This window comes from Mchenga conophoros, linkage group LG11 (genome assembly GCF_057382185.1).
Source record: "Mchenga conophoros isolate Kocher_MC1m ecotype Shallow Benthic linkage group LG11, M_conophoros_male_GT1.1, whole genome shotgun sequence".
Taxonomy (NCBI): domain Eukaryota; kingdom Metazoa; phylum Chordata; class Actinopteri; order Cichliformes; family Cichlidae; genus Mchenga; species Mchenga conophoros.
Window position 1 is genome coordinate 36,592,657 of NC_140536.1, and position 24,384 is coordinate 36,617,040.

The following is a 24,384-nucleotide window of genomic DNA, read 5'->3' on the forward strand; positions in this document are numbered from 1 at the left end:
TATAATTTAATATAGGACCATCTAAGGTGTCTTGTGCTGCTGTAAGGCGTGTGGGATCTTTGAGGATGTCCTGGGGTCTCTGATGACAGATGGTTTGGGTTTTGTGGGCTGCAGTATGGGACCTTCTTTGGTCAACTTTCCTCCGAGTGGATTGGGTGGTTGTTGTTGTTGCTGTTTTTGTTTAACTGTAAACATAAAATCAGATCTCTTTTCCTCATACAGGCGTTATTTATTAGCTTTACATCAAGCATTTGTTTTATTGCTACATGTTAATTCTGTACAATTTCCCTTTTACAAAAAGTCAGGGATAACTGTTTTGACCTGTGAAGTGAAAAGAACAGTTGCAGATCTGTTATGCTACTATGACGTCTGTCTTTACAACAGTCAATATCAAACAAAGTATTTTACAGATGTGTGAAAAAATTCATAACTGAATAACCATTAATATAGTATATTATGAGTTTATTTATAAAACTCCTGGAAGCATACAATACCAGGGTTAATATACCCTCATGTTTGTCCGTGGTTTTTTTGCTTTTTGTTTTTTTTTTGTTTTTGAGACGGAACGTAACAAAGACAACTTAATAATGCCTTTAAAATTTGAATGATGGCGTCATTTCGCCTTCTTTCAACAGAGTTCAGCTCGGTGGCAGGTGAGACGGAGCGTGCTTTGGTGCACTTGGGTTCCTCTCCTGTTTTGTTTGTTTTTCTGTTCAGTTGGCATCATGCTCAGTAGTACGAGCTCAGGTGGGAGTGAGTGGCAGGATGTCTGGTCATGGCTGACCCAGGATAGATGGGGCTGTTGGGTGAGTTCCAGTATGGTGACGGTGGGCCGAAAAAGTTTCCAGGGGAGACGGGCATAGGTGCAGGATGGCCACCCATGAAGTTCATTTTGGGCTGGTGGCTGTGGTAGGTCTGGACATAAGACATCTCATTCTGGTACTTAACAATCCCACCATCTCCTGAGTGGTTCTGGTGTGCCTGCGAGATGCCTTGGAAGTCAAATTTGTAGGCGTAGCGCTTGCCGTGCACCTTAGTCATGATGTTCTTGTCGTAGTAGTAGCGCAGGGCGCGGCTCAGCTTGTCGTAGTTCATGTTTGGCTTGCTCTTGCGCTCACCCCAGCGTTTGGCCACTTCGTCCGGGTCGGTCATCTTGAACTCACCGTTGGTACCCTCCCAGGTAATGATGCTGGCATTGTTGCTGTCAGACAGAAGCTCCAGAAGGAACTGCCACAGCTGGATCTGCCCTGAGCCTGGGAGGATAAACGCAGGAGAGTTAAGGCACTGAGTTCTGATTTAACAGTGACTGCATGCTCAAAACAAGAAAGGAAACTGTTTGTGCCTATATTTATTTATTTTCAAGGAATACAATCATCAGTATTTAAAAATGTAAACAGGTCGGCTTTAAAATTAGCATTTAAATTTGTGTAAAGATAAAGTTTTTCCCCCCCCCAATTTCTAAATGAGTTCTCTCAAGTGTTGACAGGAAAAAAGTCAAAACACTTTTAGTTTCCAGGATAAGTGAATGAATGAATACAGAGTTAGGGTAACTTGGCTACTTCAGCCTCATAGGATTAAATGCCTCATCATGGATCCATTTGCTTTTGGATAGCTCGTCAGGTTTTCTGAGTGTAACGAGTTCCAAACAAAAGTCAGAATATGCTTTATTTGTTTTTTCAGCAAATGTGACCTTTTCACTGTGTGGCTTGGTTGAAGTGATAGACATCAGGGCAGAAACCTACCCACAGGCCTGTGAGCGCTGGGGTCAGGGAGCTTGTATGCACTTTGTTTGCCTGTTCGGTTCTTGGATGAGTTGAGGGCTTGGCCTTCTGTGAGGAAACAGCAGGGCAAACAGTCATTCTGGTGAGAGGGAAGCCAGATTTTGTCATAGCGTAAAGCGTGATGACACAACAGCTGTTGCTTGGTGTTTACTCCACTTTGGAAAGTAAGTGCATGTGTGCCAGCCCTTGCTTGCTTGCTTGCTTCTCATGATGCCAAAGCAGACAGTGTAAAGGCCTCATTTGTATCGTCCTTGTCTATTTATCTTGATGATGGTTCAGATTCTTACCTGGGTTGGCTAGCCGACTGCTAATGGGTCCTAATGTCTGGTATGGGTCTGTAAAGAAGAAAAGGAATATTACTTTTACACATTGTCACTTTAATATTAATGCTCCAAGATTTAAATGCCCTGAAATGAGTTAAAACACATTTTCTTGCACACATAAGCATAATTCAAGCTGAGATTGAAGAAACGCTCGACCAATCAGAGCTTTGAATGTGGTCTTTTGAGGAGGTTAGTTCAAATGTTCTAACGTGAGCACAATGAAACCTGTCAAACTAATATAATGCCTAAGGGATAAGGGATGTGTGATCAGTTCACCACTTTAGCCACAACCAATATCTGATCGTCTCCAACTGTTAAATGATTGCAGTCAGATTTGTGTTTCAGCAGTTTCTTTGGTGATCCTGTGACCTTTCAGGCCACAAGCTTTGTCTTTCTTTACAATCAAAGTTTAGGTTTGTGCATCAGTTTAATTAAAACTAACAGCATTGTCCCATATTGTGCTTGTGGTGAGTTAACTAAGAAGGAAATAATTGTTAGATGAAGCTCGTTGACTCGATAGACTGAAAACAAACATTTAAAAAGGCACCGATGTCATTTGCATATCATTTTGTGTGACTCCTCATTTTCCCATACTTCCTACAGTGAGGGGTGCAATGAGTTAGAGCCAAAAAAGAAGAAGAAAATGTTAGCAGTAAACCAGGATCTGCCTAAACATACACGTGGTCTTCGTACCTTGCCCAATCCTTGGAGCAGGCTCTGTAACTCGTGTACTGTGCTGGTGCTCCATTGAAGAACCTAAAAAAAAAAAAAAATAAAACTTGTGTATAATGTGTGAAATTGTTTGATTTTTCTGCTGTGTTAAAGCCAGAGAAAATGCAAAACCATTGGGTGTTCTTGCATGAAAAGGTTCATCCTCATTATCGGTTTCATATCGTCTTTTTTTTTTCATACCTTTAGGCACTGTAGTCATGGTGTTTGTCGGCCAGCTGTTCCTGCGGCTGATTTCATCAAAACTGTTCTCTGTATGAACACAAACACAATGAGGATGAGACCAGACACTGACGAGCATTAAAATCTTTGAAGTGGACATTAAGACGAGTGAGCTATAGTAGGAAGGAAGTTTAGTAAACCGAGACCACAATGATAAGGCTTTGGAGGTCTTGAGATGACCCGTAGTTTCTTGGGAGAGCATTCTTTTGTTCAGACCACCCTTGTTGCCACAAGATTGTGAATTTTGTCCCAGGAGCCGAAGCCATACCCCCTCATTTCCTTTGTCGGTGCAGCTGTTTCCTGTTTGAAACTGGCTGTTGAGTTTGGCCCCAAAACCAACGAGTCCAATGTTGTGCCAAGGAGCCTTTCAGACTTTGGCACTGGGCAACATGGTTCTGAAACTCGGCACATCATTTTTAAATCCTTAAATGTTCAGGTAGTTCAGGCCTCTGTTAAAACCCTGCGCTCATAAGCTTTGATTTCATTCAGGGTTTTTTTGGTAATATGGCACCAATTCACAACAATGGTTCTCTCAAGCAAGGTTAATTTTAGTTAACTAAAACTAAACTCTAAAACTAGATGTAAAACCCCCCCCCCCCCCCAAAATATTTTACTCAACAAAAAAATAGACTTGGAAAATACAACTGAAACAATTTTGTGAACTTGGAAAACTAACGAATGAAACAAAAATATAGAGGACGTTTTATTACTTCGTACTTAAGTCAAATTTAATCAGTTTGTCTTGGATGTCTACAAAATGTAAGTCAACTGTGTTTTTATTGTAAGACCTGTGCTGACCCTGACATATGCCCTCCACACAATAATAATAAAAACTCAAACTAAAATGAGCAAACCTCCTCTTCAAGCTAGACTTAAGTCTGTTCAGTTCATTTCAGTTTTATTTATATAGTCCCAAATCACAACAACAGTCACCTCAAGGCTTTGTAGTCAAATGAAATGGAAATTGATGAAACAACACAAAACTATAATAACTCTGAACTCAAGGCGAGAACCTCAATAATCAGATGATTGTAGGCGACACAAGTCAAAGGAAGAGACCCCCACCAGAACCCGGCCCCCACAGAGAGGGGCTGTGGGTGATGGAAATGAAAAAATGGAAAAAACCACCAGTTGCATCAAGCAACCTGAAACACAGACTATGACTAATAGCAAACTGTGGCAAACATGAACTACTGCACAGTTGTGCAGTGAGTACTACAAGTTGAATGTCCAGTAACTGAGTGTAGATGCTAATGTGTCCTGATCCACCTCTTACAGAAACACTTTATCAATGCTGAGACACATCAGTACTTATTACAAGCTACTCCCTCCTACACAAGCTGTACAGGAAGCCATCTCAAATGTTTGTGAAGATGTTTCACCTCTGGGTCACTGATCAGTTATTAATCATTTGTTGTCACATGAGCCAAGGTGTAGAAAAAAAGTTACTGTCACCGGGGCCAAGGTGTGAAACATCTCTAAGACATTGCCCCACCATCATGTAATCCAGGGGTGGGGAACTTCAGGCCTCAAGGGCCGGTGTCCTGCAGGTTTTAGACATCGCCCTGAGTCAACACACCTGGATCAGATGATTAGTTCATTACCAGGCCTCTGGAGAACTTCAAGACATGTTGAGGAGGAAATTTAGCCATTTAAATCAGCTGTGTTGGATCAAGGACACATCTAAAATATATATTTTTAATTTAACTCTTGGTTCTGTATGGTATCAGACATCTCTACCCGCGAATACAAAGCCCCACCCAGCTCAGATACTGTTTATGAGCAGCAGCCAATCATAAGTTGTCTTAAAGGAGAAACTGCTACAATGTCTTCTTTCAGATGGAGGATTAAGGGGGCGGATATAGATGCATATAGATTATTTTGAATAGTGATCATACTAAGCTACTTGAATATAGTACAGCAATTAAAGTATGAAACAAAAAAAGCCCAGTGGGTTAATTTTGAATCCTCCAATGCTCCAAATAAAATCATACCACAGTATCTGCTATGAATGCTTAAAGTAGCAACGGAGAGGCTGTCCATAATAGTGCTCATGCTCAACAGTTACAGAGTACACCAAGTACAGTTTACTGGTCATGGTAGAAAGCCTAGTTTGAACTACTCTAATTTTTTTTTAAAATTATAAATCTTTTAGGTAAGTAGTTTGGTAGTAAGCATGAAAGAAATGAAAGACAGTTATGCTGTTTGTATTATTAGAAAATGTAACCTCAGAGTTCAGGACATGATCTAAATAAGAGTCTGCAGTGAGGTTTAGAGGAAAGACTGCTGTTCACATAAACCTGAAACAAGAAAAGGTTGGAAATCCTGATGTCTCACAATGGTTTCATTTACTGTAGCTGTTTGTTTTGTTTTTTGTGTGTGTGTGTGTGTGTTTTTATGTTTGTGTGATCAGCAACCTTTAACCCTTTAAGACCTACCATAGAACCAAGCCCGCCAGAGCTTATATTATATTTTTACATGTTGTAGTGCCATTTTTGGGAGCATTTCAAGTTGCTATACATCAATGCAACCATTATAGCCCAAATCTTAATAATATGTCTGCATTAAGTGCATAGTAATTACATAAATTGCAAAAAAGTGCAATAAACTACAAAAAAATTAAATGGTTTTTGTTTTTTAACATATATTTCTAGTTAGAGAAATTTAAGAGGCTTATCCCTCAAAACTGTAAATAGAAAAAAGTTGCACAAAATAGTTTCCCACCACAGGAAATTTATTTTGAGTGTCTTCATAGTTTTATTTCTGAAATACACCAATTTTTATATATTGCAGGAAAAACGAAAATAAATATTATACTGCAAATTAGCAAAAAAGCAGCATATGCATCAAAATAAACTATTTCCAGCAGTGCAATATGAGTCCTAAGCATCCCAGAAACGACACAGAAAGTTAGAAAGTCAAAGATAACTTTTAAAAACACCAGTATAGGCTCATGAGGCCCTGATGGTAAAAAAAAAAACTACATTTCCGCGAAAATGACGTCACTTCCTGTTTCGGGCAGTTCATGGCGGACATGCAAAAGTTTGCGCTGACATCTATTCCAATTTAGGAAGTGTTACGAACAGCTGATCGGATCGGCAAAGCCTGTTTCTGGAATATTATGTTTTTGTTGCTGCAAGTGCTTTTATGCAGTTTTTGTAAAGCTATATGTGGAAGGAAACTGACCGAGGACAAGCTGATGACATAAGATGTAAGTACAACTCCTCCGGTTTCATATGCAAAAAAAAAAAAATTATTGCGCTAGCTGACGTGGTTACAGAGCTACCGGATTTAAAAATAGTTACGCAAAACAGAGCGTGCCCGCTAGAAAAATGCAGTGCAGGAGAAAGGAACGTATTGTTTCCCTCTGAAATTTAAGACTAAACACATAAAAATACCCTAAAATCAAATTATTTTGAGGTGCCCATAATTTACTTTAACTACAATACTCGAGTAAACATCCACTGCATTTTAATTAAAAACTGGTTTGTTTTTATCATTTCAGTATCAGTTCTGATGATTGTGATGGTTTTGCTGCAGAAAGTGCAGTGACTCGTGACAGTCTAACAGCCAAGCGTTTTATACATTTCAGTCCTGCACAGTTGTTATCGCGACCTCATTTTGAAGAATGACCACAATATTATGAACTGTTCTATTTTTCAGAACCCTAACATCCTGTATTAAATGGAAATGTACTTTTATAGAAACAATGCATAAAATAAAAATGCACCTCCCTTCAGATTTGGTTTTAATGCAACACTTGGTAAATAACAGTCCCAGTAAACCGAAACCTCAAATTAGAATTTATTTATTAATTTAACACAAGTCAGCTAATCAGCTTCATCTGGACGATGACGGTATAACTGAGTTTAATTACAGTTCACCCCAAAATGAACCTTGCATGACCCCAAGAAATGTCGTCCTTTCCTTGTACGTAATGCAACTAATTCACAGTAACTTTGTGGTGCTGAAAGCGGCAAAAACAAAAAATACATCTGAGAACCTAAGCAGCCGTGTGTCTTACCAGAAATCGTGACCAGGTTACTGAAAACCTCCACAAACCTTGTTGTGAGTGGTTTCATGTAGGAACTATTTGTTTCTATCAAACTACACCCGCTAACTGTATCGCAGTGCAGAAGGAAGTGTATATCTGACACTAGGCCTCGTGCTCGTGACGGAAGGTAAATATTACCAACACTGCCTCTTTGAACTGAACTGAAGTTAGCTAGCTGTGCACAACTTTTGGGTGATGGATGCAGACAGTCGAAAGCAAAATGAATACATTAAAATATATATATTTATATTCAATTCTGAGGTGAAGGGCACCTTTTAGTATATGTGGAATCGGTGGATAACTGAACAACTTTGATGTTAGTGTTGCTAATTATGATTTTTCACTAAGCAACAACACAAAATCCCTCATGTTAGGTATTAAAATATTTGGGACCTCATCACACAAAGAAGCTGATTAGGAGAATGTGTTGTCCTGAAAATGGGTGAAATGTGCCAGAGGTTGATCTCACCTGTTTTCACCTGTCTGGGCGGCTGTTGTTGTGGTGGTGTGTTGTTGGTGGGAGTTGTTGGGTAGGAGAACGTTGGACTACCTGGGGAAAAAAGATTCAAGAATGAAATAAAAATCAATGTTATATTCTTTTAAACAAGCACAGCAGAGTAGAAAGAGTAGTGCCTGTCCTGTGTGTCAGAAGCATAACATAACTGTGGGGTGGGGGTGCTTTGTTTTTCCTGTTGCTTCAACAGACTCGACTTTTTTGTCCAGCCAGTTGAAAAGAAGGGACTGTGAATGCCTCGTGAACCAGTAGGATAACTTGAAGGTGAAAACTCAGGCTTTATTTAAAAAAATGAGGATCTATCAAAGACTGAGGTGCCAATTCACCAGAAAAGTTCTGGAAGGATCTGAGAGGACCATTTCCTGTGATACTGAAAGAAATACTTTTACAAACACTGCATCATTTTCTGCAGTAAATTAATCACCACGGCTGTTTTTGTTTCACTACTTTTTAATCTTTTTTAAATCGGCTTTCGAACATTTAAAACCTCAAACCTTTTCCTGCAACCTTTACTTTGATTTTTGTTAATTCAAAATGTCTGCTTCCCTAACCTCAAGGCTACTAAGCACCCACATTGTCTTCCTCACAGCCCACCCTCAGTGCAACACTGGATGCTGCTGTTCATTTGTCCACCTCTTGTCGAACCAGCTCAGACACGATGACTGCAGTGATTTGCACTCGTCAAACTGCTGCTGCTTCAGTCACAAACACTTGGTAAATTATGTAATGTAGTACGGATCCAAACTCATGGTGACGTACGTGTGTTATGCGAAACACAGGAAACCTGCTTTTGCAAAGAGGAACAGTGGCCACAACGCTCAGTGAAGACCACAAATTTGGTTAACAGAACAACAAACGAGAGCCTGAAGTGACATCATGTTCCTCAAAACAAAAAACATCATGAACTCTTTATTTGCCCCCAATGAATCTGCGTTTCTCTTAACTGCACTGATACCTGGGTGGAGTTTATTTATCAGTAAATCCAATTCTGAGATAACAAACCTCAGGAAAAATATTTAAAAAATCCAAATGCACACTTTCAAAAATGGTTTTTGCTGCAATTCTTTTCCGAGTGTTTAATTTCAGAAGATCTTCATTACACGGACAAAAATGGAAATGCTTCAGTGAGACTGAAGCGAGACTAACGCAGCTGCGTCGGGGAACTGTTAGATCCTCGTGTTCGATGCATTTTTGCCACTTGAAAACCTTTGAAATCTGCGAGACGTGAACAATGTTATCAGCTGCAGAGCAAGATCTCACACATGAAGCCAGCCTTACTCTGCCGGAGGTAATTGAGGTGCGAGAGCAGGATGTCTGCATTGTAGGCCGACGTGAGCCGCATCATGTCGTCTTTGGTCATCTTGCACAGGGCTTTCCCATCAAGCGCTTGGAAAAGCATGACATCCACCTGCTCCAGGACGTACTCCTTGATGGCCCAGTCCAGCCACTGGCGCACGTGGTCCTGCGTCCACACCTCAGGATCTGGAATTGAAGAGAGGCGCTTAGTCATTTATTACACAGACTTTCACTCATGTTTGGCATTTTTTTGAAGAGTTGAACATCCTTTGTGAGGCTGTTCTGCTTTTTGTGTATCAGAAACTTTCAAACAGGAAATTGTAGAAGCTACTTACTGGGGAATTACCATAAATTACTCTGATTAATCTGGTCACTGATTTCCTGTGAAAACACTTCCAGGAGTGGTTAGCTCAAGCAGTAACTTCAGCTTTGATGTGAAGACTTTCACACGAGTTTAAAACCTGGATTTTCTTTAACTCAGCACTGCAGCCTGGATGTGAAGATTATTAAGATGTTAATTTTTACAAAATTGAAGTTTTACCTTTATGATGTCAGGAAAATTACGTTTTCTAAAATGTCAGGAAGGAATCTTTAAATACCAGCAGTGCTCGCCTGTAATCCTTCACACCATCACATTGGGGGGGATGAAAGAGTCAACGGTCTAAAGAGCACTCAGCACACAGCTAAATACGACCTGTTTGTTTTGGAGGTCATGAAAGTGCTGATTAACACCGGATACTTCTTAGTGATTCTGATAGTGATTGTAAAATAGGTGGTAGGGTGGGAATAACCACACTGTCAAAACAGATAACACACCCCTAACCAGAGAACACGTTTAAATGGGTCCTGCTTATATTTATAGTCATAAAAGTTCATCCAGTGGAGCCATTCAGAGGGTATCTGGTGATCTTTAAAGGGCTGTGAAGTCAACTGAAATTTGAGGCCGGGATTGTTTTTCTTTTTTCTTTTAATAAATCAATAGTCATCTTAAAATTTATGACAACACTTCTGTTATATGTACGTGCATAATTAGGAAAATTACATTTAAAATAAGCTGTTCTTTGGTTTCAGCCATGTGTTTTCTCTTTTTGTTTTTTTCTTCTGACTGTTCAACTGCTTCTCCATCTGCGCTCTTGATTTCCCTGAAGGGCTCAATATTCAGGGAGTAAATAATGACCATAATACTGAGCTGAAAACAGCTTTTTAGAAATATTACAGTGGCTTTGACAAAGCCGTCTATATTTACGTTCATTAAGCATATTTCATGTACGTGGGAGTGTTTTACATTTTTGACATGCATTAGTGTTGTAGTGGCAGCTGGTGGGACTGAAAATGGCCCATCAGCTGTGTGTTCTAAATTATTATGAAGCGCTGAAAGGCTTTGAAACTTATAATAATGAAAAAAGATTTTAATATTCGATTTGCACACAAACTGGGAATAAATGAGAGAAACATTGGTATTGATGGTACCGGTCTGCTATTGGTCAAATTATTATTGTAAAGGTGAAACATTGGTGTGAGTCCAATATTTCATAATCTACATACAATACATGTTAAAAAAAACATTTTTGAGTAAACTCTGATTACACGTTTGTTCGGACATAGAAATATTTTTTTAATCTCACCCCTTTGCCATATGTCATTAGTCAATATTTAATCAGCTTCCTTACTGATATAATCTGCAGAAGTAATAACGAACATATTTCTGATATATATACACCGCATGATGAAATTTCCTAAACTCTAAACTCTACTGTTTTTTTACTCATTCTAGCCTTAAAAGTATTTTTTTTAATCGTGTTGTAGTAATATGCATCTCACAGAGATAGACTTCATCTTGAATATTTCTTTTTGCTCATTTAGATTTTCATTGTCTTTTTTGTTATTGTTTGAGGGATCCAATACATGTTCTTGTTCATTTATATAATGCTGAATATTGTACTCTTTAATTGTATCCTGTGTGCTAAGAGCCTAACATGTTTTTAAGCTCAAGTCAGTGGCAGCTTCAGCTTGGCTTGGTGTTGATCTGTTAAAATATACCTGGTCCGATTCAGGAAGCTCATTTCCAGCAGCAAACAATGACTGTGTGCTGTGAACTGGCTGTGATGTTGGACGGCAGCTTCAGCTCTGAGCGGACGTTATCCTGCCCTTTAGCTCCTGATTGTTCTGATCAACACGTGTTGCTGTGATGCAACATCCGTGTATTATAAGGCAGAATAACTCTGTGATGGTGACTCACGGATGATTTTTACATTAATTTTAAAATCATCCACCTCACCTGCCAGCTGAAACGTGCACTGAAACATGCTGTCTGTTTAACGAGTCTCTGGGGATGACAAAATCAGGGAAGCTGTGACAGAGGAAGAATTTAGATGACTGGACCCGTGATTCATAGCAGCGATAAAAGGGACAGCAAACTGAACTACTCAGCTAGAAATGACACATCGGCGTGTTTAATCCAGTTTGTGCATGGGCGACTTTTTTCCTCTGCAAACAGAGAGATCGGTGCATTTTTCACATCGCTCAGCTGAAACAAACTTGCATCGACACCACGACTTATAAAAACGATACACTGAATTAGTCGCAGCGACACATCCTTCCTGTTTTGTCATGTTCACATTCGTCTGATGAGTATCAGCCTTGTGTGTATTAAATATTAGGGCTGGTGTTGTTCTGTACTCTCAGAAGATCAACAGATGTGAAAAGCAGCCGGTGGCTACGACATCAGTCTCATTCATTTCAGATTTTTTTTAATACCTTTCAAATGTGTACTTTTTAAAGATAGATACTGTTGCTGTAGAAGAATGTGAAGTAAATATTTTTTTATTTATTGTTGGAGCTTTTTATTCGTTATTTTTATTATTTTGAAATTTGTTGGTGGTTTACTTATATTTTTCGTTATAAGTTTTATTTGTAGGTCAATACTTGTTTCATTTTTTGCTTTGTTTTGTTGTTTATCTTGTTAAGTCAGCCAGGAAGAACAGTAGGGCCATTTTCTGCAAGTAAAGGGACTGGTATAGGACCAGCATGCACTGGGGTGGGCCTATGGTTTTTTTACCAGAGCAGGAGAAGCAGCTGGAAGCAGCAAAAATGGATCTTTGTTTATTGCTTGCCAAACTGGATAAATAAATCATAAAAAGCAACTTTCAAGTTCTGGATATTGGACTTCTTTTGCCTTACAAAATCTTACCGCAGTGCAGCAGTGGCTTGTTGATTTTAAATCGTTGGATGTTTGGTTGGACAAACATTTATTATTAGCTTTATAGCGATATAGATTTACTAACAGGTATGAAAGCTGCTGAAATATGCCTGCATGTTCCTGCTGATTAATATACCATAAAAACCATGTTGTACACAGTTTCTTGCTATAAAAGCACAGCAAATAGGAGCTTTGCAGTCTAATACTACCAGCTGTTTGAGTTACATTACACTATTATAATAATCTTCATGTGATCTCCTGATGTATATTACAGTGAAATCTGTGTATTACATACCTGCTTCGTTGCAATTCTGCATTAAAATAAAAAGTAAAATAAAGTGAGAGTAAATGAACTACTATGGCAGAAGTGCTCAGTTAATTATTTAAAGCATCCCTTGAGATAAATTCCTGTGATGTATTAATGTGGTGCACACATATTTATGTGATTTCTTAGGTTTGCTTTGAGTTTAAAAAAGAATTCATTTCAAAGAATATTTAAATACTGTGTTTTCAGACGTAGCTGCTGGTTATTTATGTATTTTCATTACAGTCCTGAAAAAGGAAGCGAGCTGATTAAAACTGAAAATGTTGAAGCCTGCTCATCAGGTCTGTTCTTGCTTGTTCTCTCTTTTGTTAATATCACAGTCCTGAGCGTTAATTTTGCACTTTAGACTTCACACTTTTTTTTGAAAGCCTGATGTCACCTTGTGCCACAACTGCTAGAAACCTGCTATTGTTTATCTGTTGTGCTCCGGGGCTCTTGGGGCTCTTTTAAGAGACGAATAATTACACGCACATGCCCGTCTCTGATTCAGTTAGTACTGATGTTGCACAAGCCCAGGCTGTGCCGGCTGTTGGGAAACCGTCTCGTGATGGGGACAGTGATGCATCATGGCGGCTGAGCGCCAGCTCATGTGAGTGGCTCAGCTCACCTGCTGGCACGATGACCCTCTTCTCCTCAGTGGCACTGCTGGGTGGGGTGGTGGCCTGGGGGCTGACGCGGGGCTCCGTGTACGAGGAGGCCTGGTACTGCATCGAGGCCCCTTCATTGCTCATGTGTCTGGAACGCTTGGTGACGCTGCAATCCACTGGGGACTCGCGACTACGACAAAAGGAAAAGAGAGGCTTTAGTCAGCATCTGAGGAGCAATTTCAGTCTTCTAAATGTCTCGGGAATATATCAATTACTCTCCACAGTCAAATTATGAAGAGAGAAAAATCTGTGACAATAGACTGGATGCAGTTTCAGTCAGCTACATTTCCTCTCAGAGTTTTTGCTAGTCTGTATATGACAGGAGGTAAATTTAGTCAAACTGTTTCTCTGCAACAATTTCCACTGAAATGACCTGTCAGGAGTAGGTGGCGTGCATCACTAATTTAACCCAGTTTTCACCACATAGACAGTTTTTGCATAAAAATAGAAGTTGTTAGAAAATACTTGCACTCAGTAGCGCTGATCTAGAATTAAAAGCCCTACTTAAATAACGGTGCAGAAATGGTATGAGCAGAGTGTACTACACTTAAATATAGAAAGCAGATGTAAATGTGTCAAGGTTAAAAATCATATTTGTATTTGTGAATGTAACTTGTTGAAGTCATTTTTCATGTTATTCTTGTTTGATTTATTCTGTTTAAAAGCTTCAGAGTTGAAGGAGGTTCCAGAATATTTCACCGACTTGGGATTTTACTTCAAATTCAAAGTCCAGCTGAAATCTTGCTGATCATAGAATCCCAGTAAACACAATACAGGCACTTGTATCTGGTAGTTTTGGTAGGAGCAAAACTTTTGAGCTTTACCCGAAGTGTTTTGCACGTTCTGTATTTATACAGTTCTTTTATTGAAGCGGTAATATTTACCATCACATTAGATGGTCAAAGTTGTGAAAGTTGGTTGCTAAACTGGCAACTATCTCCATATCAGCACTGTTAACCTGCTGGTCCTGTTGAGAATGACTCACTACGTCAGGCTTCATGCAGCCACTTGCTTCATGCGGTCTGAAACAATCAGTTTTGGTTAGCTACCTCGCCATTAATGGGATTGCAGTGTGATTGGGTGCCTATCACAAACACAAGGTAAGAACAGAAAGAAGACGTGGCTTCTGTGCTTAAAGCCTGAGCTTGTGTGCCTTAATAATGATTTCTGACATCATACTGAGCCAAAGAAATCTGTAAAACTGAGCATTTAGAGTAGTCTGAGCTTTCAGTGCAAAGGGATTACTTGTGCTGCAATAAGTTAACTTTTAAAAAAAGTCCATTTGAATTAAAGGATTTCTATTAAAAATGGACATAAATCCCTGTCAATTAGATTTAACATGCAACAAATAGGAAAAGAAAGACTTAAAAAAATACACTGACTTTACTAAATGAAAAAGCTGTTCAAGCCTTGTTAGGATATCTTATTAGATCTACACAGAGCCTTATGCAAATGTGGAAAAATGCTTTAAAAAAGTTCTACAAGATTTTTCTTTTTTCAGTCTAAGTAGCAAAAGTAGAAGTACTTATTCATTCAAATGTCAGCTGTGATGGATGTCACATTTGAAATTAATAGAACGGCAACAGTCTAATAGTGTTTATGTCTCACAGTGGGAGGTGGGTGCTGATAAACAGCCTACGTTTGAGTAGTTTAGCGGTTTCTGACTGAAGAAGCGGGGACAGAAAAACAAACAACTGATTTGTATTTTACGTCTGTGTTTTCAAATGAATCTGTGAGGTGCTCACAACATTGATATCTCAGAAGCCAAAAGTTTTGGAAAGTATATGCTTAATGTTTTTTGTGTGTTTCATGTTTTATTACGTAGCTGCGGAGTGTAAACGCAGCGCAGTATAAAGTGAGCAGCGTGTTCAGGTGGACCACAATAATGCAGGAAATTAAAATATTGAACATAGGGACCCCAATTTCCATCACAGCCGGCCCACGCTTTGTAGCGATGGTGGGGGGGAAATGAACAAAGCCGTGATCACAATCAGAGGCGGGAATCTGGGAAGTGAACGATAAACAAATATTTTTAGTATGTGGAAAACCCGACATACCAACGTGGACTCGAGTCAGATAATACGGGAACCCGCGCTCTCCTGTGGCCTCGGCGTGCCGTGACTCACCTGGTGCCATTGACGTGTTGTTCTCTCTTCCCAGCACTTGGTGCTCCTGGCCCCACCCACTCCGGCTCAGTGGGCTCGGGGCTCTGCTTGTTTGTCTGGCTGAACCCGCCGGGCGACGTCATCTCGGTCTTCATGTGCATGGCCGGGGCTGCGGGGTAGGTTGGCTCGAATATGGGCTGATCCTCACTCACCACGGACAGCGCTTCCTGTTCAACAGAACCGCGGGTCAGTGTCTGCCGGGTCACAACCTGTGGAAACTGCTTTTTCAAAACACTTATTTTTATCCACCGAAACGAGCAGGAGCTGATTGTAGCAGCAGCATTGAAGCTTTAATGCTAAAATGTTTTCTGCTTGTATGAAACCAGATTGAATTAATCACATCCAGGATTTGGAATCAGGAAATAATATCGCGTATTTCAAGTATATTAATTCATGCTGCCATGAAGTGTTAAATCTGTGTCACAAATATAGAGTTTAAGAAGAAGGTTAAGTGATCTTCACTGAATACGAATTAATTTCATTGTTTACGAAATGTTACTCAAACAGCAGGAAGTAATGAATTTGTTGGCGACTATTTTCGCCAGTGGATTAATGCACGTTAGTGAGCAACAGGATGATGTATGTGTGACTGAGTCAAAACAAACTAGTCCCCCAGTCAAGGGTTCTTAATAGTTTTTGGACAACAATGGCAGAGAGGAAACATATATATCAGATCAGATACCTGCTGCGAGGAAGCACATTTCTATTTTTGGAAACTTGCTCAACAAAGGGAAAAATGGCTTCCAACAGAAGTTCGATGGTTGAGAATCAGCAAACATCAAAAAGCAACAAATTAATGCCGATGTCAGTTAATATGGGCTGAATACGTTGTGAAGTCTCGTTTTAATATTTAATTTGATTTCTTGTGGATGAAACGTGTAATCAGTTTGTTTTTGTTCACTTTTATTCAAACTCAGTTAAATTCACGACTGCATTACACACTTTTAGAGTTGCACTCAGTGGCTACACCGATAAACTGCTTCTGAATGTGTTTTAGACATTTACCATTATATTTGGTTCAATCCATTTTGTAAAATAAACGATCTAATTTTATTTATTTTTTTAATAAATTAACTGCTTCTAAACCCAGTTTGGGAGTCTGGGTTCCTGGGTATTATTGTAGATTTGTTACCGATACTTCACTTAAAATAGTTGCTAACATGGGATTTGGTCTTTATATAATTAAAAGATGTGCAAAATTCTGACCCAAAAAACCAAAAACAAAATGATGGGTTTTTAGGATCCGATAAAGAAATGCTAAGTGGCACAAAATAGACGAATCCGCGTTGAAACATAACTGTCTGGTTGGAAGGTTGAATTCAGTCAGATGAACTATTTTTGATGAACTGTGCAGGAATGGAAGTAATTACACAAGAAACCAGGAAAACTGTCAACTTTAAAATGTTGAAAATCTTTTTTTGTTTTTGTTTTTTTGTTTATGTTGTGGTGTGTTGTCTAGATTGTCATTGTTTTATTTATGTTTAAAAGTGTTTAATTTGTTAATTTTGATAACATTGCAGATTATTTTCCTTTGATTTTGTAAAAGCAAAATAATCCCTGATTGTGTTTTCATGTATTTCTTGAAGGCCTCAAGACGAGAACTTGAATGACAAATTTCAAGAAAAAGTATTTTTAGAAAGCCCTAAAAAAAGGTAATCATGTCGATATAATGGAGCATATTTTTGAAAACAGAAGCACATGAAAATCTGTCAATCAAACATATTGCAGTTTTCCTGAACTTCAACTGTCTGGCTGAAATTCCCTTTGTAAGAGGCCAGATTTGGGCCCTGGGCTGAGTTTGAAGGATTCAACTCTTCTCTGCACGATAAAGAATTCCCCTGTGACTGTTTAAAACTTTAAATGCATGTTTAACGTAAAAAGCTACAGGAGGTTATGAAACCACTACAATGAGGAGCGAAATGAACTGTGAAAGCAGCCAGGAGGCTGTCTAATCATAAAGAACATCAGTAACCTTAACCACAGTTTTATTTTGCCGTTAGGATCGGGGTTGCAGGGAGGGGGAGGGGTGTTAGCTCAAGGTGGAGTCTAATTGAGATTTAAGTCCGTCTTCCTGTGCTCAGCGCCCAAAATGTGGCCTCAAAACCGCTCGAAGATGGCACTTTCATCCCACATACTCAGGAGGCCAGAGACCGGACCCGTTGTTCTGTCTGCTGCTCAAATTAAGTGCGTGCATGTGTGATGCGACCACGGCCATCTAAGTGGGTGCAAGTGCATGTTTGTTTAGAGGAGCTGAGCATTGTCTTTGGGCCTTGTACGTCAGTGCCGTGCTTTTTCAGTGGCCTACAGGAAACCAGGCCGCCATGTGCACAGGAACCTTTTGGCACAGGCCAAGGGAGAGGAAATGGTGGAGGAGGGGGTGCATAGTGTAAAAATGTGGGTCATTTTAAAGCTGGAAAACAACCCTTAAAGGCCTGTGGTCAGGAGAGGAGAGGGGTGGACGGAAAGAAGAGTATGAGCCTTGATTGAAGTGCCGCCATCACATTGTTTTTCATTTGTGCGTGTGTGTGTGTTGTTTTGTTTGTTTGTTTGTTTTTAGCTCAATTGTTGCCTGAGCACTGTGAACCACATCTTAATGCATGGCACACAATTCGGCATTTCCTTCATGCTGCAGACAAACTCCTACAGAAGTCAGCTACTGCTTCTGCTGCGTGGAGCGTTTGCTGCTGTGTAATGGATACGCCCTTTTTCTAGAAGAAGGTTACGTTTTCATTTCACTCCAACCCACGATTACACAAAAAAGTTGCTCAAGATTTTAAAGACACAATTGTTACGAAAAATATTGAACACTGCACTACTGTCAAAATCATAGACTGTATGTAAAAGATGGATGTCAGCACCTACTGGTTTGTGGACTCCTTGCTTTGTTGAAGCCTCAGATTTAGGTTTCAAAATGTGAGTCGTTGGAAACATTTGAGCCAAAAGTGGCCATATTTGGATGACGGATGGCAGTGTTACATACAAACACAGACACCTGCTGACTAGTGTTAATGTGCCCAAATTCAATGCTAATACTCGCCTCCTCTAAACTAATTAACTAATGAGGTGAGAAGCTGCACTATAGGACCATCCAGACTTCTTGGATGGTCCTATATTACAAATGGCTACAAAGCAGGTGTCAGTATATCAGATAACTGATTTAGAAAATTCTTCAGAAAGCACCAACACCAAATATACAACTGCCGGGTCTATTTCTCTGACTCATATTACTGGAGATGAAGCCAGTGACTACAGTCACCAACAAAGTAGGATGGCCTCATAATGCCACGTGATAAAAATCTACACAGATGAGAACCCCCTCCGCCAAGTATAGTCACTGTGAACACACAAATACGATTCAGGGGTGCGTTTTTTCTTTCTACTGTAAACATGTTTATTTGTGCTGTAAAGTTGGAGATTTTAACTTGGGACTCTCAGCTTCAGGCTGCTGTTTGATCAAAATTCATGCAGATGGTTACTTCAGATGAATATCTGTCATTTAAAAAAAAACTGCCTACAATACCCATAATGCAACATGAACGCTGACACTTTTGTAAACTACCATCTAATATTGTTTTTATTTCGAGTTTGCAGTTTTTTTTCTTGTCACGCTTAATGTAGCCGAACCAAAACCTTATTCACACTTTGTTTACAGGAATACTTCCGCATATGAAAGACCAGCAACAGAGTCTGACGCATGTAATGCTGTAAATGTAGGGCTCTGTGTGTGTGTGTGTTGTATGTTTGAGAAGTGGTTAGCAGGACTGCATGTTGTGCTTTGTTCTCCATCTCTTTGCTTTCTTTTACTTCTGTTGTCCTCGTGTTGTCAGTTTGTCTTCTCACACTCCGGGGCCTTTACTCTGTGCAGAAGTGAAACAGTCAACTGAAGGCGGGATAAAACTCGCTGCTGACAGCAAATTCTCACGAGAATGCGTGATAGTAGGCAGTTGTGAGCCATAGCTGAAGATTGTATCTTTTTTTGTTGCTTTGTTTAGTTTTTTAATTTTATTTAGAGCTCAAAATTCAAGCTGATATTATCGTCACTTGCAGTTTCCCATCCAAACGTTTGCTCTTTGGCACAGTGAGCTCAGTGAAAAGCTCATGCACACTCCCGCTCTTTCTTTATCTGTTTCTTTCTGCTCTTTCCCTCTCTCTTCATCTCCTCTGCTCACTGATACAAATATACCAAACTGCGGCCTGACCGCCGATGCCACAACTGACTTCCTGTTGAGAGCGTTTCAGGCTGTTGCTCAGTGACACAAAACTGCTTTTAAAAACATGACCTTCTTGAAACTGAGGCCGCCTTGTGCCTCGATGTCCTAAAATTTACGCCGCTGCTGCTCACTTTGATAGCACGCACTTTCCACTTTGAGTGAGCGCACAAACACGAAGTCCTGCATGGAAACTTTTGACATGGCTGTCAGCAGCTTTGCAGGTTGCATCAGTGCAGTCTTGCCCAAGCCAGCAACTAAAAGCGTGCTCACAGGAGGCCTGTCGAGATGGGGATCTTTATTCATCTTTGTATAAATTTGTATAAGATTCATAGTTTATCCACATTTAACCATGAATCCAAATGCCTTATATTCCAAGACTCACTTTAATAACTCTACCTGCAAAAGTCATTTTTCAGTAGCACACGAGAAGGCCATTGCAACAGAGCCTGAATCAGATAACGTTAGGTAGTAGTCTGTTATGAATCACACATGAAGGATGTTGGTGTTCAAAGACTCTTAGTTTTTACTGCCAAGACCTTTTCATTTAAAGGAAATTTCCCCTTAAATATATCCTGCTGCATGTACTATTCTACATGTATTTGTACTGCTAAAGTTCACCTGTAACCAGGGCTGCAACCAAAAACTACCATTTAGGTATCCTACAATCTAATGAATATGTCCTGGTTAATAATTTGATCTATAAACAAACAAACAAAAATTGTAGAAATTCCTGTGTAAGCCTTAAAATGCTACAAACAGGTAACAAATTAAAGGAAACCAACATAAAAGGTCTTAGTGAGCCAGACTAACCTAAATGAAATGATTCTGCAGTCTGAAGCATTTAGTGGAAGGATGAAACACCGGTTTTCCAATTATTTCTGTATTTGTTGTGTGGCAATATTAGGGAAGACTGCGGTCTAACAAAACTGTTAAGGTGGGCTGAGATTTGGTTACTCTGAAACAATTATGATTCACATCATTTTCATTCTCTTCAAACCATTCACCTTTCACCCTCACTCCCTGGATAAGCAGTGTTATCCTTAAATAGGAGAAAAATATTTCATAAACAACTTTATATAGATTTACAGTGGCTCTTTACCACTGAGGGGATCATTTGACCCAAAACATGCTTGCAACACAGCATAACAAAATCACCACATCCCCTAACCATAGAGGTAGAAGGGCATTGGTTCTACTTTTTAAAGGGGAGGGAAAACTGTCAGTTCCCCAGTTTGGAATCTAGGTGCACTAAAAACAAAAAGTAGCCCTTTTAGATGAATTTACTGTTGTTCATTTAATTCGTAGTTTCCAGCAGGTTGCCAAATGGTTAGCAAGACAACTAGAAAATATTTGTGTAACAATTTTATTTTAAAGATATGTCTTTTATCTGGCTCACTGTATAAATGTTCCATAACTCTACCTCTACGCAATATTTAATAAAACAATACACTGTATGAAGGGGTTAAAGGCCAAAAAGGTTGGTAAGCCACTAACCCTAAGCTGGAACAAAGGATGTGGTTAACAACTTGCAAGAAGCAGTTACATGATTAAAATCTGTTTTATATTTAGTCGTTTATGACGCCCCTCAAGGCTTATCTTGGGCTGAAGAAGCGGATTGGGTGATATATGTTGATGCCTGCATTATCTTGCCTTCAGTAAAATATGCTGCATGCAGCCTGACAAATAACCTGGATTGATATTTGAATAAATAATAGTGCAGCGCAAACAGGACTTCCACATATCCATCTCAAACGCTGGTATTTTAATGAGAAACATTGTATTTTGGTGATTTCTGAGTTCCTCTTTCCCCCCCTCGGTGTTTTTATTTATAGAGACTAAAAGTCTTAAAGCTTAACTGAGCTCCTGCTTACATAAGAGTCTGATTTCGGGTTATTTAAGTTTAATTTAAATAATAATAATAATAAAAAAAAACACCTACATTTGTGTTTAAGTGCAGCCCACGCATGAGGTGTCTGCTGCAGTAAAAGACCAGAGATCACGTTGTGCAAAGGCACAGCCCTTTGTCCTCGCCATGTCTGAAGCAACAAGTGGCAGAAAGGAGAAGTAAAAGTTGAGCTGATTTTGCAAAGGCTCGAGCAGCTGCGCTTTGTGCTGCACAAACAACGGTGCGGTTTTCACAGCTCGGATCCTGACAGCACGCAGGCCTCTGCAGGCCGCAAACTCGGGGCCAGGCCTCTCTGCTCCAGCTCCCTGTCAGCGAGGGAGCGGGCAGCGCGGCTACGACAACGCAACGCCTCACTCTGTCCACTTTGTTTCTGTCTTTCAGAGCCTTTGTTGCCTTTTTGACTTTTTTTTTCTGGTCCAGGGAGCGGAAATGTGTGCGGAAAGTCTGAGGTTTGAGACAGGAAGCCTGCTGCGTTCAGATAACGACACCTGACAAGTGCTCCCGTTTGCTGCTATAAATTATTCTTAAAATAACCTCAAACACAATCGACAGCTACAGAGTACAAGAGAATAAGCATCTGGATAATTATATAAAAATAACAAAGAATCCCAAAGAGTCTCCCGACACTGAAACTACAAACTAAAAAGAATTAAAAAAAAAAAACTCGTCATAAAGGATGTTAATAATAATTTAAGGTTTACTTTTAGTATGGCTTCATTTTGCCCCTTTTTTGTACTAGCCCTTTAATTGCTGTCCTTTTCATAACGAGAAACCACGTATCTCGGTCATGTTTAGCGCCTAAAAACAGCTGCACATACAAATGCATGTTAGAAACAACCCGAGAAATCAGCGAATAATGACTTCCTGCATCCGAGGAACGCTTTTTCTTGCAAAAAAGGTTTTGCAGCCGTAATGAAATTTTAAAGGAATTCGTTATAGTAATTAATTTTGAACTAATTAAAAATGTCAATATTAAAATAGCGTCGAAATTAAGAATTGTGATCGTGCATACTGCAAAAATCACAGTACAGAATTATATACATGCATATAAAGGCCCAGTGTTGCATACAGGCGCAATTTAATAGAAACCGAGCGTGAATTGGGTCACTTGAGTGCACAATCGGATTAAAATAATTGCATTTTCCCCTCGTTGCGCAACAGTCGGCGCTAATTTCGGTAAAAAGTTCGTTTTCTCTCTGACACAGAGGCCTTTATTTCAGCTTCTCTTAGAAGATAAGACATCGAAACAATTAACGGTCCTCAGGAGACGATAAACAGCTGTAGCTGTAATAGTGTGGAATGTGAAATACCAGTCATCTGATGGAAATGGATCCTCCTGCTCCAATTCGATCCATGACGCCTTCGAGGACACCTGCCTTACGCGCACCGAGAAAGTCCAGCATCCCTTTCATCTACTTCATCTTCGTTAAAGAAACAAAAGCGTTTATGAAAGCGATCGGTGGTCAGTAATTTGACTCTCCGTGCCTTATGCTTGTCGTTAATTGTGGGTCCGTGAATAATGCAGGAAGAGCTCGACGAAATTACGAAAAAAGTCGAAAGGCGTGCGTTTGGAAATCCTCTTTTACGCGTATAACCGGCCACCAATTAGTGTTTTTATCTGAGTGTAAAGATGTAGTGGTTAGTTGTGTTATTATAGAGCCGACATACAACCACGAACGGGAAGGAAGAGGAAATTTTGTACAAGAAGGAAAGAGTGGGGAGCTCGCATCACCGCCTTGACTCTCTCACTCAGCAGACTCACGGTGTGGGTGGCCGCCTGTCATCTTCAACACGGGCGTTAAAAAAACGGCGCAAACACCTACCTTTATCGAACAGTCCATTGCAGCAGCAGCCTCGCGGTCTTTGTCATTTAGTCGTTTTGTGATTGTTTCAGTTAATTTAGCCCCTAACCTCACTTCAAATCGTGCACGGCTGCATTGGCTCTATGGCGCAAACCATTGCAGTTACAATTTTTGCTCACAGACCATAAACCGGATGGCAAGTTTTTTTCTCCCCCCCCCCCCCTCTCTCACCCGCTCTCTCTCTCTCTCTCTCTCTCTTTCACACTCTAAATTGGGAAGTGAAGTCACTCTCAACACTGAAAGCAGTAAAGTCACTTCTCATGAAACCAACACGTCCTGCTTAGAAGGAAAAACAAAAAAGCTTTATTAGATTCATAAGAAGTCAAAGCATCAACACACTGTCTGAAGCGCGCGAGGCTTAGCATCACCTCGACAGAGCAGAGATGTGACTGAATATATATATTTGTCAAATACAACTAGCCTCTGTGATTTTAGTCCCAGCGGCTTTAAATGGTTAACAGCCAGACTTCACACTATTTGCATGTAATTTGATTACAAAAATATTCTTATTGGGTAATAGGTGCCCACGATTTAGAACAACTTACTACACAACATTAGAAATAGAGTCTAGTAAATTTGTGTTTTTAAGCGCTATTAAAGGAAAATCACAAAATCTCCTAGAAATAAAACTCCTGTTTGTGTGTTTGAGTATGTTTCATTCAGTCCCACGTTGTACTGAAGCCATTATTTTGTTTTGATTTTTTTTCCACTGATCTTGTGAATATTTAGACAACCTGACTATATGAACATATGAAGGCCATTTTTAGCCTGTAGTCATAGGACAGGCTGAAGTTCATCACTGCACACCCTACACTCCACACGTTTCAGCGCCCACGATGGTGTAAATCCAACAATAACTGAAACTACACACAGAGTTCCATAAATAACTGCAACTTTTAATCTTTATTCCTGTGATAAATATCAAACATTCCCTGAGAGTAGGACATATGAGATCAATTAATCCTCATATTTTGAAAATAAGGTTTTATTATTAACAGCAGTTATGTTGTACTTGGCGAGCACTGGTTCCTTTTTTTAAAATATGTATTTTCTTTAAAAAAAAAATCAAGCAAAGCACGTGTCTCGTTGTAAACAGCTGGCTCAGCCTGAAATTGTGTGTCTGTTGTTGTCATTTGGTTTCATTTCACAG

At 39.7% G+C, this 24,384-nt stretch overlaps 1 protein-coding gene across 3 annotated transcripts; it reads right to left on the bottom strand.

The window, feature by feature from the left end:
* Nucleotides 1-445: 445 nt before the first annotated feature.
* fli1rs (Fli-1 proto-oncogene, ETS transcription factor-related sequence) lies at nucleotides 446-23,352 on the bottom strand. 3 transcript variants are annotated; one of them, XM_085292731.1, is made up of 10 exons: nucleotides 23,196-23,352; nucleotides 15,217-15,422; nucleotides 13,051-13,220; nucleotides 8,902-9,105; nucleotides 7,579-7,659; nucleotides 3,017-3,085; nucleotides 2,798-2,860; nucleotides 2,069-2,116; nucleotides 1,743-1,829; nucleotides 446-1,253 (listed from the first exon to the last, which is right to left on the bottom strand). In XM_085292731.1, the coding sequence occupies exons 1-10, from the start codon at nucleotides 23,211-23,213 to the stop codon at nucleotides 730-732; spliced, it is 1,470 nt and encodes a 489-aa protein (XP_085148857.1). In that variant the 5' UTR covers nucleotides 23,214-23,352; the 3' UTR covers nucleotides 446-729. The 3 variants fall into 3 exon arrangements, with proteins under 3 accessions (XP_085148857.1, XP_085148858.1, XP_085148859.1); XM_085292732.1 differs by lacking the exon at nucleotides 23,196-23,352 and adding an exon at nucleotides 22,683-23,044; XM_085292733.1 differs by lacking the exon at nucleotides 1,743-1,829.
* Nucleotides 23,353-24,384: the final 1,032 nt, after the last annotated feature.

What these genes read in the sequence shown, in the direction of transcription:
- fli1rs (XM_085292731.1), bottom strand. An exon ending in CCTCAATTACCTCCGGCAGA is followed by an intron (nt 7,660 to 8,901) that starts GTAAGGCTGGCT and finishes TTTTTTCCCCAG; the next exon opens with GTAGTCCAACGTTCTCCTAC. An exon ending in GCCCAGACAGGTGAAAACAG is followed by an intron (nt 3,086 to 7,578) that starts GTGAGATCAACC and finishes GTGTTCATACAG; the next exon opens with AGAACAGTTTTGATGAAATC.